Here is a 19,388-nt window from a genome sequence, read left to right on the forward strand (position 1 = left end):
CACTACTGGTGAGTTTATTCATCAACAAAACTGACATCTTATTACTTGAATATTTAACCAAACTATGATGGTTAACTATGACATCAGAGCAGTTGCCTGGCTAAATTAGACAAGGGGTGAATTTAGCATGAAACATCAAAACATCCTGAGCCAACAACTGTATCAGACATTAGTTCAATGTTATCTCACCATTAGCTCAGTAAGTCTGCCCAGCCAGTTCCAAGTTGGGATCATTGTATAAATAAATGGGAATCTTATTGTGCCTTAGTTCCTAGTATTTGTATCTAAATGTTATAATGGTCTAGCAAACCAGAGTCCTTTGAACAGCTGCTTCTATTGCCCAAGTGATCATTATTATGAACTAAATATTGATGCCTTGTTTTTCTGGGTTACACAATGTAATCTGATATTAAACTGGCATTTAAGTGCCTAAATTTACAGATTATTTACAGGTCAGTCAATTTATTTACCAGGAAAACTTGGTGTGATTTTTTTTCCAAAACATGATCAGGTATCAGCAACTCAACTTGCCAACATTGATAGACCAGATCATGTGGTTTAGGGTAAGATACATTTTACAATGCTAGGGATGAAGTGAACAGTTAGATCTATTTCTCCTGAGCTTTTTTTGTACAAAGTATATTTTAAAAAATAGCAGCACTTCAATGTTTCAAATTTGTGATCCAGTCATTTTTGGCAATAGTCAGTAAGCTTTTTCCAAGCACCAACGGGGAAGTGGAAAAAGAAAGCAACACTCCCATCATAAGCTTGCTCATCCTTCAACAAACAAAAAGTGTCTTTAGGATTGATGCCAGCTGTAGCTCAGTAGATCTCACCTTTGACTCAGAAGGGTGTAGGTTCAGTCTCACTTGACAATTGAGCAACAAATCTAGTCAAAGGTGCTGTCTTTTGGATAAAAATGTTAAAAATTAGTGGCTACACTTCAAAAATACTTCATTAGTTGTAAAGTGCTTTGGGACATCAGGAGGCCTTGAAAGACAATATATAAAATGCAAGTCAGTCTTTAAGATAGCTCCCCCAATGACTCAGTGGGGAAATAAACACTGCATAATATAGACCAGTTAGTGGGCATCACTAAGGGTGTCATCGTGGATGCTATAATGAAGGTGCATCCTTATGCTGGTGCGGGGAAAACAAAACATTAGCCAGGGATCTCATTTCTGAAATGCTGACCAGCTGGAGGTACATGTACAGGGACAGGGTTACACTCAGCAGCAGTAGTTCCAATAGCTTGCTCAATAACCACTATCCACATTCTGATATGAAACCTTGACAGCTAGTGGCTGCTGGAATTCAATCTGTCACTCATTGCATTGGACACAAGGCTAAAAAAATGGAACCTAAATGAAGCAGACAGGTACAATTAAGCAGGCCCATACACAAAAGAAAACACATACACCTTGGTCTATTTAGTGTGCTAGTTAGCTACTACACAGTTAATTTCCCCTGTGAAGTGTTTTTTACTATTCTCATCAGTAACTATTTAGTTACTGATTTTAATGTTGTGCTTATTTCCATTTAAAATTGCCAAAGCTCTTCTTGCTGTCCTTCCTTTAAACTACAAAACAATGCCACAAACAACTGAGTCACAGAAAAGAAATGGCTTGATGCCAGATGAGATCCTTCCTCATCACCAAAATGGAATATACTACAATCATGAAGTGCTCCACTTAATGACCTTAAAGTCTGAACTTTTCAAATGAAAAGTTCCAGAGAGGAGTAGAATCCAGTTTGGGATTTTGATTCCTCCCTTGGAAGCTAATCCTTCATACCAATGAACTCAATCATGTTTAAATATCTGTATACCTCTACCTTATTAGATTTTTGCAGGTGGCAGGTTCAGAGCACCAATGGTTAGAGCAACATGTCCCTACTCACCAGCTTGTGGACCCAGATTCCCACACAGTGCTCAATGACGAGTGCAATAAGGTGCGTCATTGAGCTGATCAGGTGGCATCAAAAGACCATTCCCTTTGTTTAAAAAATCCAGGTGTTTAAAAAATCCATCCTGAAGATTTAGGGTGCAATGGAGACATAAATCCAGCTCCTTACATTATATAATGGAAGAACCCAAAGAAGATGTATTAAATTGTCAGCTCAGACTTGGCTGAATCAAAAAGTGCTCTAAATTAGAAGAATTAAGTGCCATAGTCTGTTATACATAAACTAATGAAGACGACTGCCCACTAGCTGAGTATTGGGTGCCTGTTTTGCACTGGAAAATTCATACAGCTTGGTTATTCGTAAGTTAGTTGCCTGTGACGTCTGCACTTCAGAACAAAGGCTGGCTTATTTCCCCCGCCTACTCTCATCGCGCTGGTGAGATTGCAGTAGACAGATAGTGCTCACTAAGCCTAGAAATCTGGTCTTCAATGAGGCGTAATGCATGACTAATGAATGAAGGAGTGCATCTGTGCTTTGTCGTATCAGGATACACTTTCAGACTTCAACCCCCATCTCCCCCCCCCCCGCCCCCCCCCACACACACACACACTCCTGCTTTTACACATCCACAAAAATCCAAGACTTCTATTTCCACTGATTTTTGGCATAACACTAAACTTTATAAAAGTAGAACTAGGAGATATCTGACGCTCAATTTCTTTTATATACTTCAATGACAAAAACAAAGTTTAGACCTTAACTGCAACTTTGAAGAGAAAAATTGATGCACTTCAGGTTGAAGTGTTTCATGATCAAAGAAAAATTCTAGGTGTTCAAATAATGACTATGTTAGGAATCAGGAGAGTTTTAAATCAGTGCAGTGAGCTTTTGCTAAAAAACTGAAAAAGGATGCGAGTAATGCACCTACAACATTAAATATAGGTCAGTACAGGCTGCAGATATTTCTTCCTCTTCATTTTTCTTCCTCTTCTGGAGGCAGTAGCTTAAGGTGAATTAGGAATGTGCGCTAGCAGCTCTCCTGTAACTCATCTCAGTGGCCTATCTTCAGCTAGGATACAGAGCTGCTGCAAAGTGCATAGATTCTGTCATTTGACCACAAACACATACTGCAACAGTGTCACAGAATAGTGATGAAATATAGTTCTGCCTTCCACCTGCTCCAACAGTCTCCCAACTCCACCACTCCCGTTCCCCAACCAACTGGCGAACTCAACATAGAGCCAGGATCCAAACTTGAGACCAGCTTGAACATTATGGCACAGTATCGCTACAAAATCAAACACTGCAGATATCGGTTCTGACAAGAGGTCACTGACCTGAAATGTCAACTCTATTTCTCTGTCCACAGCTGCCTGGGCTGCAGAGTATTTACAGCATTCTGATTTTATTTTGGGACTACCCCTCTACCCAATGAACAATCAGGGGTGCTTTCATATTAGGAAGCATATCTATATCTGAAATAAACACAAATATAAAAACCAAATACTAGAATGAATGGAAAATAAAAGGTTGAATACAATGAGCAGAGCTGCCAAAGAAAATATTAACAATGAAGATTTCTACTTTGTAACAAGTAGTAAACACCATTAAGCTGGAGGTTTCTTCAATTGTTCTTTCACTCATTTCTCCCCTCCTTGTCCTTAAGTATTACAGGCCGGAATGACCTCAAGATATTCAAGTCAATGTCAAGATTGAGCCTGGCTCATTCTTGGCCAGTTGGAGCTTTCATAGTCTCAGCTTACAGATGTCAACAGAAGTCAAATGGCAACTAGAACAATCCCCCAACAAGGAATACTAGCCATTGGGAAAGAGAGGGAGAAGTAATAGAAAAAAGAGGCTGAGGGGGCGGGGTTTTAGGCAGTACTGCATTTGTATTCTACTTAACTAAAACATAAAAACAGCCAATAGCAAATAAATCAATAGCTTAACAGGTCTATGACTCTGTGACACTCTGTTAGAGAAATCCACCAAACTGCCTTTACGACCTTAATTTTGGTCAATTTTAGCTGAGCCACTAGGTGGAGTGCCTGCTCAACAATACACTGTTCAATTTGTGGACAGGCAGCATTCTTTTAAATCTAAACGAAAAAGACTTGCATTTCCATAGTGTCTTTCCCATGCTCAGGATGTCAGAAAGCACTTCACAGCCAATGAAGTACTATTGAAGTGTAGTCACTGTTGTAAGGTGGGTAACAGTAGCAATTTGTGCACATCAGGTGATAAAATCCAGTTAATTTGTTTTTGGGTTTTGATTGAGGACAAATACTGTCCAGGACACCAGAGATAACTCCCCTGTTCATCACCAAATAATGCAATAGGATATTTTACATCCACCTGAGGGACCAAACAGAGCTTTTGTATAACGTTGCAAGAAAAATGGCAACTCAAGACAGTGCAGCACTCCTTCAGTACTACATTGGGTTTTTATGTAATATTGTGTAGTTTTCTCTGTAATATTGACTCAGAGGTGAGAACATTACCCACTGAGTCACAGCTGACACAGGCTACAACAAACATGGCTCCTGTTGGTGAACCAGAGTCATCTGTGGCCTGGATCCTCACAGACAAAAGCAATGCAATAAATACTTTGAGAAAAAGCATGAGTGGGGGTAGTGGGAAGACAACAGAAAAGGGAACAATACAGCACAGTATAGATTGAATTAAATTGTGACTGCTGATTTGGAAGAAACAGGTTTAAAAAATTGGCAATTAATGCAAACTATTAGTGTACATCTCAAGCCTGAAGGGAGAGTTACTGCATCCGATTCATAATTTCTGGATAGGATCATGTCCTTCTGCCACTAGAAAAACTACCACTGTTCATTTTTAATTCCTACCAAGCTGACTAAATTTTTTTACATTAACACTTCATATTTCCATTTAAATGGATCATCAGCGGCTTTCAAGTAGAAACCTTGCTTATAGCACCAAGTCAGTCATGTTGAAACAATTTGCCAGATCCATCATGACTGATAACCCACCTATGAATGCACTGGTAAATGTGGCAAACCTGTCTAAACAGTTCCTCTGTAAATTCCCTCCATATCACCTTCAAATTGCTGGAGATAAACTATGCATCCTAAAGTTACTGGAGATTAAAATCACAGAGGTTGGCAGAGGGATTATCACAGTGGAAGGGTTCATCTAGACTTTCACCATGAGCCAATATGATCGATAGAACTCAAAATAAAGGTTAATGCTGTTTTCCTTAAAAATGTGTGCCATCTTTTCCAAGATACTATTATCCTTAGAAGCTGGATGAGGATCCATTTTGCCCTGGCACGAAGGAATCCATAAACAGCAGACTGCAGAGCACAACATCTAACAACTAGCTGTCAAAAAGCCCATTCCATACTACTTGGTGTGATCTGTAACTGATTTCATAGCAGCAGAAAGTGTGAACCGTGAATGCTATGGCTTCAAAAAGCCAGCAAGGGCTCACCCTTTTTATTCTACGTCCTTTATTAATATCACTTGGCCTCATTTGATTAACTTCATTCCAGTAAAAATATAGCATAAATAAGCTTGGGGTGGTGAAAGTAAAAGAAGGCAAAACCTCCCACACAATAACCTACTGCATGGTGACACCGGGAAAATAAATTGGTGCATGCGTCAGGGAAACATGCATGTTTCAGAGAGGTGACCACAACAGAATCAGCAATTGATTCAGCAGTGGCCACATACTTAAAATCCAAAGTATGCCCTGCAAATGGACCGGTGTTGTAAGCAATCTACAACGAACTCAAAGCATGCATTATAGAAGCTCGGGTTCATAAGGGAAAAAAAAATCCACTCAACTCAAGCCCTTTGGGCAACATCTTCAATTGGGGAGTGAGCAAAAGAGTGCAATTCACTATGCTGCTGGGCATTGCATATTCTCAGCGTCTCTTTTCTTTGCTATTAGTTTTTCCTTGTATCTCCCCTTCTGATTGTATTTTTTTACCCCAGCCTTTTACACTTCAGCACTCCTTAATTTAAAGCCGTTCTTTTCTTCTTCCCTCCCATCTTCTCCTTCCAAAGTGCAGCTACCTTCAAAGACACATATATCACACACGAGAATGTAGATTACAGATAACATTTTCTGGAAATCCAGAGGGATTAAGTACCTCTATCCATTATGAAAAGGATAATGTACACATGAATCATTTATGAGTCCACATCGACCATATAAATCAAACAATCCACTAATAACTCTGCGCCACTGCTGCTCTTTTATTCACACCAAACGTGCTCGAGTGATGCAGTGCAAGAGTAAGAGTAAGATAAAAAAAATACTGAACAATTTGCTACCTTTCTGCTGAAACACCATTTAGAGATGATGTTTAACATGTCACAATAATAGCAGTAAAACACTTAGAATACTTTAGTCCCATTCAATTCCATTATAGTGTTTAGGTTACAGAACAAGCTTCATAATGCGCATGCATGAAAGATAGAAAACAACTAGTCTGATACCTCTTACAATATCACCCCCTACTGAAAGAGTAAAGAAATCTCAAAATGCTCAAATTGATTTAAAGTGATGTTTCAAGCCTTGCTATTCTAATAAGCAAAATTACTCTTGCTCCGATATGCAGGGGAGCAGAAAGAGACAGCATCTGTAGAACTGTCCTATATCTAGGGTGGAGGGAGAATATTATGACAAAACTTCAAAATGTTTTAATGCAGCTGCCCAGTGCTTATAAAATATACAATGTTTTCCTATTGTTATCTGCACAAGACTCAACATTTCAAAATAGTTTGCTGTAGTGAAACGCAGAGTTTCTGCTGACTGCAAGATCCGTGCACCAGGGGACAGCAGTATTAACAACCCCCATTAACCCTCAAAAAGAAAGACTAAGCACTTCAGACCTCAAACTATTTTTTCTCCATGCCAACCTCCAATTTTTTCCTTCTTCTAGAAAGCAAGGATTGGTGCTCTAGCCCTGGTAGCCTTCTGGTACCTTCATGCGTTAAAGTCAAGGCAATGATAATAAGTTACATAACCAAGATGACTTGGGATAGGAAGCAGGGTAGTATCACAATCATTGATGGGCATCCAAACATACATAGTTCCAACAAGAATCACTGGATAGTAATCAGAAAATGGGAGCGCTGGCTGTTTGTTTTTATTCTTTCACAGGGTGTGGGGGTGGTTGGCTAGGTCAGCATTTATTGCCCAATCCAAATTGTCCTCAAGGCAATAGTGAGCCGCATTCTTGAACCGCTGCAGTCCATGTGGTATAGGTACCTCCACAGTGCTGTTAGGGAGGGAGTTACAGGATTTTGACCCAGCAACAGTGAAGGAACGGCAATATATTTCCAAGTCAGGATGGTGTGGAACTTGCAGGTCATGGCATTCCCATGCATCTGCTGCCCTTGTCCTTCTAGGTGCTAGAATTGCAGGTTTGAAAGGTGCTGTCTAAGGAGCCTTGGTGAGTTGCTGCAGCGCAACTTGTAGATGGTATACATCGCTGCCACTGTATGTCGGTGATAGAGGAAGTGGATGTTGAAGATGGTGGATGGGGTGCCGATCAAGTGGGCTACTGTGTCCTAGGTGGTGGTGTTGAAACTGCACTCATCCAGGCAAGTGAAGAGTATTCCATCACACTCCTGACTTTTTACTCTCCCCCTTTACATAGTAACACTTGAAGCCAATTGTAGGCCCCTCTACAACCATCCAAGCTGAGCTCAGTTAAACCTTCCAGTTGTGTTATCAAAGTGCCACACCTGTATCACCCACACTCTGAACCATCAGAAATTTGGGGGGGCTAACTATATTTTTGTATTCCAGCACCTAGCATCATAAATACAGAAAAGGTGACAACCTGAGCAGGAACTAGGCACCTTGTGGTATAACACACAAAACATTAGTATGCAGGTACAGCAAGTGATTAGGAAGGCAAATGGAATGCTGTCATTTACCGCAAGGGGAATTGAATATAAAAGTAGGGAAGTTTTGCTGCAGCTGTACAGGGCCTTGGTGAGGCTGCATTTGGAGTTCTAGGTAAAGTTTTCATCTCCTTATTTGCAAAAGGATATAATTGCATTAGAAACAGTTCCGAGAAGGCTCACAGCTCATTCTGGGATGAAAGGCTTATCTTAAGAAGAAAGGTTGATCAGGTTGGACCAATGCCCATTACAGTTTAGAAGAGTGAGAGGTAATATTATTGAAACATACAAGATCCTGAGGGGATTGGATAGGGTGGACACTGGGAGGATGTTTCCTCTTATGGCGGAGACTAGAACTAGGGAGTACAGTTGAAAAATAAAGGGTCTCCCATCTAAGACAAAGATGAGGAGAAATTTTTTCTCTCAGATGGTCATTAGTCTCTGGAATTCTCTTCCCCAGGAAGCAGTGGAGGTTGGGTCATTGAATTTATTCAAGGCTGACTTAGATATATTTTTGATAGACAAGGAATCAAGGGTTATGAAGGGCAGACAGGAAAGTGGAGTCGAGGCCACAATTGGATCAGCCATGATCTTTATCGAATGACAGAGCAGGTTTGAAGGGGCGCATGGCCTACTCCTGCTCCTAAGTCCTTTGATCTTAAGTGTTTAAAAATGGTTTTAATTATGAAATGTTAATTCCTTTAAATAACACTTCAACCAAAGTAAATGTATTGATGGGATAAGAGGCAACCTGCTGGTTATCTGACGAACTTTAGCATTTATCAGACCCATTAGCCCTCTGGTGTACTTCCGCATAAGGTATTAGAAACCTCGTGCGTTGGCTCCTTTTACCTATTGCAGCTTTGACTTGCTGCTTGCAGATGCAAGCTACTCCCCCCACCCCCACCCCCTCACTTACCCCTGAATCAGTGCTTGCTGAAGGTTCTTGCACGCCACTAGAGTTTCTCCTGTGAACATGTGACACATAACAACATCCGGGCACTTGGTCATGAACGATATCACCGCATCGTGCTGGAAAGTTCCATGCCGAGAGACAATGCAGAATCGTTCCAGTGATGAGCAGTGGCCCAGTGCTTGGAAGAACTGCGCACTTGCTGACAAGTATGGCTGTTCTAGTCTGCAGGAGGAATAAAACAACAATAAAATGCAAATCAGACAAATGTGTTCTACAACCCTGTAAAGTACCAGCTTTCAAAGTACATCTGCACTTCTCATTAGGTCCATCCCACCCAAGAAGGTTCAAATATAAATTATTTGAGCAATAATAGAAACATATGCATATTTTACTGCTTTGTTAAAACTTCAACTTTAATTTCTGTCTACTTGGAATGGGTCTAGTTGCCAATTCGGGTAGGTCACTCCATCAGTACTAAGTTGACAGGAAGGAATTATACCTATATTTAAAAAAATCTTGTAACTCCACATTTCCTGTCAAATTTTCCCTATTATAAATTCCTATATCCGCCTTTAGAATGAAATCTGCCTACATAAACTTATCACGCTGTAACTCTGCGACCTTGACTGTCGTGCCTCAGGTTTACATTCCCAGATTCTATCGCCTGTGTCATTTTGAACCTCAGTAAGTAGCAGCCCCTTGAGTTTGAAGACAGAGATCAGCTGGACTGTGTCCCCAGTCAAATAATCGCCTTCTGGCAACAAGCATGAAGACTAACCCCTTTGTCACCAAGGGACTTTGTTGGTATACCCCAGAATTGTACCTCAGCATGAGTCAAAGTCTTCAGGAGAAGTTAGTAGAACAAGCAATGTCTCAGCTTCCAAAAACAATCACTTTTCTAAAAAAAAATGTTCAGGACATGTGAGCGTCACTGGCAAGGTCAGCATTTATTGCTATTAAGGCAATGTGTGAACTCATCAGGCAATATTCTATTGAAAGAAGAGAACGGGTTTGTTCTCCTGATCAATACAGTGACCCTGCTGGAAAGTGTACATGTGGACCTTGAGTGTACCATGTTTGATTTTGCCGTAGCCAAATAGGAGCCAGCCAAGTTTCACTGTCTTAGGTCCATAGAAAAGTTACAGCACAGAAGGAGGCCATTCGGCTCATCTTGTCAATGCCAACCTGAGGTCACCCAGGTGCCCTTTCTAATCCCACCTTCCTGCACCCGGCCCATAGCCCTGCAGCTTACAGCATTTAAGGTGCAGATCCAGGTACTTTTTAAAAAAGTTTAGAGTTTCTGCCTCTACCACCAACTTGGGCAGCAAATTCCAGACACCTACTACCCTCTGCGTAAAAAAGTTCCTCCTCATGTCCCCCCTACACCTTCTGCCACTTATCTTGAATCTATGTCCCTGGTTCTAGAATTCTCCACCAAGGGAAACAATTTTACCCTGTCCACTATCTATTCCCCTCATAATTTTTACACCTCAATCAAGTCACCTCTCAGCCTTCTTTGTTCTAAGGAAAATAACCCCAACCTATCCAATCTCTCCTCATAGCTACACTTTCCTAACCCTGGCAACCTTCTTGTAAACCTCCTTTGCGCTCTCTCCAGAGCTATTACGCCCTTCCTGGAATGTGGTGACCAGAACTGCACACAATACTCCAGTTGTGGCCTCACCAGTGTTTTATACAATTCCAACATTATATCCTTACTTTTATATTCTATACCTCTGCCAATAAAGGATGAAGAGCAGCTATTTTGATGATGTGCACCAACAAATATATTCATATAGTTCTTCTCACATGCAGAATATCTGAGTGTGATTTACAAGGAGGAGGAAAGGGATGCCAAGGATACAAAACAAATGGCAAGAGGAAGAGAGAGGTGATGATTGATGTGTGAAGGAAAAACTGAGGAGAAGGCCAACTATTTCTTGTGGAACTCCACGCAACATCAATCACTACTGCTAGGAAAGGTCAGAGAAAGGGCTGGGAAAATTGTTAAACCACATCTGTTGTTGGCGACTTGTGTCCTACCACCTTAGCCTCCTCCTCCTTCCCTCCTTAACCAAGAAACAAATTCCAGATGCCCAGGCCTCTCAAACCACAGAACCTTTCTTCCTTGATGTTGCCAAACCAAAGTGCAGTCTTTCCAGATTCTCCCACCAAATATAGTATACCCAATCTCCACTAATTACTCCCATAGCCCAAGTGTACATGGTTGAAGCCTTCCAATGAACCCACCCTTAAAGCCTCTGACACATGCTTAAACCTCAAAACCTCTTCCCCAGTTTCTCTCAGAATCTCTTGCTGACACAGGCTAGCCCCACTACACTCCTACCTGTCAAGTAATTCAGCCACCACCTTCCTCCTAGTGTCATAATCCCATTTTGTACTCCCAATTCCCTAATGGGAATTAGTTCCACACCCAATGACTTCAACACACCTACTACAGGCCACATCATCTCCATGTTTTCTTAAGGCCCTATGTCTTATTTTCTCCCTTACAATAAATTTATCCCTTCAGCTCCCTGGCAGCCTCTCCCTGCTAAATCTCAGTCCTCAATGCCACTTGGCACATGTACCATCTTGCTGTGTAAGCTAGACTTCAAAATTAAAGTGACAGGTATAGAAACTGAATACAAAGAGGGATAGAGATGTGTGTGAGAGCCACAGTGATGGATTCAGAAAGGTACCAGAGAAAGAAACTTACATAGTGACAGGAGAAAAGAACAGTGAGGAAGTCAATGACAAAACTAGAGAAATGGAACAAGGCGCAGTTGCAGGAAAAAGATTTGCATATATATAGTACTTTTCATGATCATCAGACATCGCTTTATAGCCAATGCAGTATTTTTGAAGTGCAGTCACTGTTGTAATGTAAGAAATGCAGCAACTAATTTGCACCCAAGTTCCCACAAACAACGTGAATACCTGTTTTACATAGGATATATGGCACAAACAGGCCATTCAGCCCAACCAGTCCATGCCAGTATTTACGCTCCACTCAAGCCTACTCCCATCTTTTCTCATTTAAATCTACCATCATAACCCTCTATTCCCTTCTCCCTCATCTGCTTGTCCAGCTTCCTCTTCAATGCATCTATACTACTCACTTCAATCACTCCCTGTGGTAATGAGTTCCACATTCTTACCACTCTTTGGATGATGAAGTAATGCTCTTTCCCACAAGGAGAAACATTCTCTTTGTATCTACCCTATCAAAACCATGTTTTTTTTTAACCGAACGAGGGGTAGAGCTATTGGATCTTTTGCATCCGCCCAAACAGGTTAATAGGACCTCGGTTTATAGTCTCAACCGAAAGATGGTGCAGCACTCCTTCAGTACTGCACTATAGCGTCAGCCTTGATTTTTGTGCTAACGCCCAGGAGTGGGACTTGAACCCAGAACTTTGCGACTCAAAGGCAAGAGTGCTCCCACTGAGCCGTGGCTAACACCCAGGAAAAGAATTTTGTTTTTACTTTTCTCCACGAGCACCACCACAGATCAGCTGATGTGTGCTACATGATACAAGATTCTGGCCATTCCAAATCTGCATCTTCTTTAACCCAGTGTGGGCAACACCACAGAGGATGTTTCCCATCCAGCATGTGTCTGATATACCATAGTCTTACATACATACTCAAAATGATGTCTGCCTCAAACAACAAGTTTCATCCCCCTCCCCCTGCTATGACTATGGCAAGTCTTCCTTCAGTCTGCACCATTGTGCAAAAATGTAGCAAGCAAAACACATCAGTACATCCATTATTCTCATGTCATCTGGCTCAATAAACACCACCATGGCAGATCTACAAGTATCTTAACCAAAAGAATCAATTTATTTCATCATGGCTATACTTTACTTCCAGAAATTTTCCTCATGAGGATTCTATATTCAACCTATGGATGGATGTGCAAAAAAAAAAAAATCAAGTCTTGTATTTGGAAATGTTTGTCCAGATTATCACTCGTTTCCTGTGTCACTATGCGAGTGTAAGACCTTGATGCTTCACAAAGAAACTCAAACATTTGCAATGGTTTCTCCACTTACTTTTCCAGTCTCAAGTGATGCTGGTTTGTGCCTTTTCTAGACTTAGTTTCACTTTCAAAGATCTTAAATGTAACATTCAATCTGTAGGCTTTGTTGATTCACTAGGGAGGAGAGCAGGAAGGTGGTGGGATTGAAAAGAAGGGTCGGGGCAATGGTGGGTCGAGGTTGGAAAAAGTCAAAGTGATCAGGCAATGGGGCAGCAATTTTAGGGGGAAAAAAGGGGGGAAGACAAGAGGGAGCACAGGGTGGAAATGGAAATGGAGAGACAACAGGTTATGGAAAGGGAAGGTGGATAAAAACAGGAAGAAATAATAAGAGATGAGGGTAGGTTTAGTGAAGATGATGATCAGGAGAGGAAAGAGGACGTGAGTGGAAATGCAGCAAAAATAAGGAGAAACTGCAGGTGCTGTCATTGGCAGCTGCTTTCTACACCCCAGTATGAAAAGAAAGAGACCCAAAAGAAGGGTGCAGGGTGGAAAAAAGAGAGAAACAGCAACATAAAGATGACAGATAAATGATAAACTTGTGCAATATTTAAATTAAACAAACCAGACAGGCAAGATAAGCTGTGGTTGTTAGAGGCCAATCATCACAGCCCTAGGACATGGTTGCAGGGTAGTATCCTACACCCAACCATCTTCAACTGTTTCATCAATGACCTTCTTTCCATCACAAGGTCAGAGGTGGGGATTTTGCATAATGTTCAGTTCTATTAACTTTTCCACAGCTAATAAAGCAGCCCATGCCTGCTTGCAGCAAAACCTGGACAACATTCAAGTTCAACATCATCCAGGACAAAGCAGCCTGCTTGATCGGCACCCCATCCACCACCTTAAACATTCACTCCTTTGGCCACCAGCACAGTGGCAGCAATGTGTGTACCATCTACAAGATACGCTGCAGCATCTTCCAAACCCACAAGCTCTACCACCAGGAGGGACAGGAGAGCAGGTGCACGGGGACACCAGCAGCTGCAAGTTCCCCTCCAAGCCACATAACATCCTGACTTGGAACTAGATCGCCATTTCTTCACAGCCAATGGGTAAAAATCTTGGAATTCCCTTCCTAACAGCACCGTGGTGTACCTACACCAGATGGCCTGCAGTGGTTCAAAGTGGCAGCTCACTAACATCTTCTCAGGAGCAATTTGGGACACAATAAATGCTGGGCCTCACCAGTGACACTCACTTCCCATGAACGAATAAAATAAGGCAGCAGCTGTCTGGCCAGCACAAGTCACATTAGGTGGTAAATAGCGATTGGCTGTTAAATCCTGTAGATGGTGATGCAGAATTCCCTGTAGCCATAATTCCAATCGCATAAACGCTATTCAAATCTGTACTCTTACTTACGTTAATTGGGCACTTTAATGAATAAGCATTTGTTGGATCAAAAATATTACTCTCAGGGGTCTAAGTATTTGTCTCAGAAAATCAAACTCCACAAACGAACAATGTGGCACTGAACAAAATTAACTCAAGGACAGAATAACAAAAACAGAGGAAAAGGAAAGTGCTCCATTGATGCAAACAGTCATAATCTTTTTCCCCATCTATGGCATACAGAGTGAAATGAACAATTCAATAAAACATGCCACAAATCACTGTGGTAGTTAAACAGAGTTTTGAACAAGAGGAAGAGTGTGTGCACAAATAAGCAGCAGAGCTGAGTGTCTTGTTCAGCTGCTTCAAAGGGCAGTTAGGCATTGGTGTGGAACCGGGTAAGGATGCTAGGTTTCCTTCCCTAAAGGACATGAACAAACCAATTGAATTTTTACAAAATTCCAATAATAGTCACTTTTACTTTGCGGATGCCAGTTTTTTTTAAATTTCATTTCCATCTTATTAAAAAAAAAATTCTCCATCTGCCATGAATGGACTTAAGTCAATTTTTTTTTCTTTCATGGGATGTGGGCATTGCCGGCTAGGCCAGCATTTATTGCCTTTGAGAAGGTGGTGGTGAGTCACCCTCAGTGCTGTTAGGGAGGGAGTTCCAGGATTTTGACCCAGTGACAGTAAAGGAATGGCAATATATTTCCAAGTCAGGATGATGAGTGGCTTGGAGAGGAACTTGCAGCTGGTGGTGTTCCCATGCATCAGCTGCCCTTGTCCTTCTAGATGGTAGAGGATATGGGTTTGGAAGGTGCTGCTGAATGAGCCTATTGTAGATGGTACACACTGCTGCCACTCTACCTCAGTGGTGGAGGCTGTGGATGAAGATGGTGGATGGGGTGTCATTCATATGGACTGTTTTGTCTTGGATTGTGTCCACCTTCTTGAGTGTTGTTGAAGCTGCACTCATCCAGGCAATTGGAGAGTATTCCATCACACCCCTGACTTGTACCTTGTAAATGGTGGACAGGCTTTGAGGAGTCAGGTGGTGAGTTGCTCTCTGTAGGATTCCTAGCCTCTTACCTGCTCTTGCTGCCACAGTATCTATATGGCTAGTCCAGTTCAGTTTGTGGTCAATGGTAATCCCCAGGATGTTGATAGTGGGGGATTCAGTGATGGCAATGCCATTGAATGTCAATGAGAGATGGTTAGATTCTCCCTTGTTGGAGATGGTCATTGCATCACACTTCTGTGCTGCAAATGTTACTTACCACTTGTCAGCCCAAGCCTGAATGTGGTCCAGGTCTTGCTGCATATGGACATGAACTGCTTCAGTATCTGAGGAGTTGGCAAATGGTGTTGAATAGCACAATCAGCAGCGAATGTCCCCACTTCTGACCTTATGATGGAGGGAAGGTCATTGATGAAGCAGCTGAAGATGGTTGAGCCAAGGACGCTATCCTGAAAAATTCCTGTGGTGATTTCCTGGAAGTGAGATAATTGACCTCCAACAACCACAACCATCTTCCTTTGCGCTAGGTATGATTGCAAGTAATGGAGACTCTCCCACCACCACTGCCCCTATTCCCATCATCTTTTTGCTAGAGCTCCTTGATGACACACTTGGTCAAATGCTGCCTTGATGTCAAAGGCAGTCACTCTCATCTCACCTCTGGAGTTCAACTCTTTTATCCATATATGGATCAAGTCTATAATGAGGTCTGGAGCCGAGTGGCCCTGGTGGAACACAAACTGAGCGTCAGTGAGCAGGTTATTGAATATGTGCTGCTTGATAGCACTGTTGATGACCCCTTGCATTATTTTACTGATGACTGAGAGTCAACTGATGGGCCTATAATTGGCTGGTTGAATTTGCCCTGCTTTTTGTGGACAGGACATACGTACCTGGGCAATTCTGAAATATTCGCACAGACCTCTCAAATTACTAGTAATTACTACACCACCATTACTGGTCAATTATTTCATTGTTCTGTGTTGAACTCTTATGTGCAAGTTGGTAACCAGACATGCCTACATAACATGTGACTGCACTTAAATAGTTCACTGACTGTGAAGCACTTTGGATATCCTGAGGACTTTAAAAAGATGCTATAAATGCAATTCTCTCTCTCACATGGAGGATTACAGGCTACTTCGCATTAAGACATGAAATGCTGTTATGACTGTAAACGGTGAATCCTTTACTTCCAGAGTGTGTGTGTATCAAAACTTCAAATTCTAATAAAGATATGCGCTCACCTCAAGTCCTTCAATTGTTTGCAGTGTTTCAGCATTTCACACAAGGCTGGCATGTAAGCAACTTTCCCCAACAGGCCAAGGTTTGCCAGGGACAATGTCTGTAGCTGCTGACACTTCAGTCCAATGCCAATCAGCCCTGACCCAGAAAGAATGCCAGGAAGCTGGGCCAAAGTCAGGCTGTGCAAGCGCTGCAGCTGTCCAATGAGTGCCAGCTCTTCGTCTCGGATCCGCTGCGCACGGTCGCAGGGCGGCTGCAGGTTCCGGATGGCCGGCTCGTTTCGAGGCACGTTCGAGGAAAAACTGGAGCCAATCAGCTCAAGCTCTTCCAAGAAGGGTACATTCTCCAGGAGAGTCCCAAACACCGTTGCTGGCAAGTTCAGCGACAGCTGCTCCTGGATATTCTTGGGGTAGGTGGGAACTCCAATGCGAACCTTCTTGCCCAGACCCCGGCGCACAGACTGCGCCCCCAAGACCGGCACCGTGTGGTTAGGGAGCTTGTCGGCGCTTTTGGCACTTTGCACAATGCAACACACGGGGAGCGATAACGAGCGCAACTGTTTCAACCTCGCCAGCAGCAGGCACAAGTGCTTTCCCGCCCCTTCGGGGCTGTGGTGGTGAGCTGCAGACAGATTCAGGTGCCTCAGGTTGGGGCAACAGTTCACCAGTGCCTCCACCACATCAAAATCAATGTCATCTTTGGCCTTGCGAAAGACGGAGCAGTCCGACAGCAGGCAGTGGACGCAGCCGCTGAGGTTCAAGCTAACTAACGACTGGACATTTCTGCCGCCGTTAATTATTTGATGGCTCAACTGGCAGCCAGACAGGATGCAGTGGCTGAAGTTCAAATAGACAGGGTTGCTCAACGTAATGGTGTGCAGAAGTGACGAGTGTAGGAGCGAGGATCCATTCAGCCAGGAACGAGGGAGCTGCAATGCTTCCAAGCTAAAGTTTTTAGTCATGCAATCTAGGAAGTTCCGTGTGGAGCATCCGGTGTCAACAAAAACCCCAGGGACAGATAGGATAAAGGCACGCAGGTTCTCCGGAGTCCGAATACTCAGCACAGATAGGTAAAACCTCCCGACTTCCTGGTTAACATAGCCTGGAGACAACCTTGCATAGAATACCTTGAGATTTTGATAGTGGGGGATGTTGCTTTGTCCAACCATCAGCTGGCCCGAAAGCATTTCACCCTCTCGAGTCCGGTCAGGGATTTCGAAATAAAGCAACAGCCGCTCCAGGTTGGTACAGCAAGGGACAACGCCATAGGAAGGGGTGAATAAAGTCTGCTTGAGTTCAGTTACTTTGCCAAGTGTTGCCTTACATTCACTGTTAAGTTGGCCAACATCAAATCCTTGGCTGACGTCTAAAGCAAGAGAGCGCAGGTTCCGGAGTACAGACAGCATCCTGGAGAGGCGCAGTGATGTCATGCGGCATCCTGTCAGGTCAAGCTTCAGGATGTTTTTACACTTTGCCACCTGATCAATGGTTGAGCCAGACAACCAATAGCAGCCACTCAGTTTCAGCAGTTGAATGTCACTAGCTATTTCTTTCAGGAGAGAAGTCACCTTGGTGTCATTTTCCTAGAAACAAAACACAAATTTAGTTCAAGGCTATGAAAGGGAAATGTAATTTAAGAAAAAGCTCAGTTTATGATAAATATGAGCCGTGTATTTACAATCTTACAGTTGAGCCAAAGTGATACCTTTGTCCATTGCCCATTGGCTGCTGGATTGTGTTCAACCTTTCTTTCCTTTCACTGAACAGTCAGCTTACAGCTCATTGGCTGCTTCACATCTTTTTGAATTGAATCCCCAGCCAGAACAAATCTTGCCAGTGAACATTAAGGCTCAGTGAACGTGGTAGAGGTCTAAAGTCAAGGGAAAGCCCCTGGGCAGTAGCTCAGATCTTAGTAGGGTGCTGCACTGTAGCTTCCTAGTCCCTAAGAGGTGGAGAACGGAAAAGGCTCCCACTCCTGGTTACCATTCAGAGATCCTCCATTGTAAAGTAGAAATGAGTGATATCAGACAGGACAAGAGTCTGCTAATCATGAAGCTCTCTACAACTGAAGCTTAATAACAATCAGTGTGTTCACACATGAACATGACACCTGAGTGAAGTAGAGGAGTTTGGCGTCAAAACCAACTTAAAATAGTCTTGTCGCTTTTGAATAGGTCAGTTTGCACAGTTTTTTTCTGTACAAGGAAGTCAGCTCTTCACCGTTAAAACATAAATCAATTCAGAATTTCTATCGTAATGGTCAAGACAGCAATTTGGATGGGAAAAATACCAAACTACTGGCACTTCCTTTGGGTGGGAGCTGTATCTGTGCAGGTAGTGGGGGGAGAGAGAGAGAGAGAAAGAGGGCGGGAGGGGGCGAGAGAGAGAAAGAGGGCGGGAGGGGGAGAGAGAGAGAGAGAGGGCGGGAGGGGAACAGAAAGAGAGAGGGCGGGAGGGGGAGAGAGAGAGAGAGGGCGGGAGGGGGAGAGAGAGAGAGAGGGCGGGAGGGGGGAGAGAGAGAGAGAGGGCGGGAGGGGGGAGAGAGAGAGAGAGGGCGGGAGGGGGGAGAGAGAGAGAGGGCGGGAGGGGGAGAGAGAGAGAGAGAGGGCGGGAGGGGGAGAGAGAGAGAGAGAGGGCGGGAGGGGAACAGAAAGAGAGAGGGCGGGAGGGGGAGAGAGAGAGAGGGCGGGAGGGGGAGAGAGAGAGAGGGCGGGAGGGGGAGAGAGAGAGAGGGCGGGAGGGGGAGAGAGAGAGAGGGCGGGAGGGGGAGAGAGAGAGAGGGCGGGAGGGGGAGAGAGAGAGAGGGCGGGAGGGGGAGAGAGAGAGAGGGCGGGAGGGGGGAGAGAGAGAGGGCGGGAGGGGGGAGAAAGAGAGGGCGGGAGGGGGGAGAGAGAGAGGGCGGGAGTGGGGAGAGAGAGAGGGCGGGAGGGGGGAGAGAGAGAGGGCGGGAGGGGGGGAGAGAGAGAGGGCGGGAGGGGGGAGAGAGAGAGAGGGCGGGAGGGGGAGAGAGAGAGAGGGCGGGAGTAC

At 43.5% G+C, this 19,388-nt stretch overlaps 1 protein-coding gene across 3 annotated transcripts in view; it reads right to left on the minus strand.

Moving 5' to 3' along the window:
* Nucleotides 1–19,388, minus strand: part of fbxl18 (F-box and leucine-rich repeat protein 18) — a 62,809-nt gene that overhangs the window by 11,770 nt on the left and 31,651 nt on the right. For all 3 annotated transcript variants that reach the window (XM_041207227.1, XM_041207228.1, XM_041207230.1), the window contains 2 exons: nucleotides 16,365–17,944; nucleotides 8,717–8,935 (listed from right to left, as the gene is read on the minus strand). In XM_041207227.1, coding sequence (XP_041063161.1) covers nucleotides 8,717–8,935; nucleotides 16,365–17,944 — 1,799 coding nt within the window. The remainder of the gene's footprint in view (nucleotides 1–8,716; nucleotides 8,936–16,364; nucleotides 17,945–19,388) is intronic.

Source organism: Carcharodon carcharias, chromosome 15, assembly GCF_017639515.1.
Source record: "Carcharodon carcharias isolate sCarCar2 chromosome 15, sCarCar2.pri, whole genome shotgun sequence".
Classification (NCBI taxonomy): Eukaryota; Metazoa; Chordata; class Chondrichthyes; order Lamniformes; family Lamnidae; genus Carcharodon; species Carcharodon carcharias.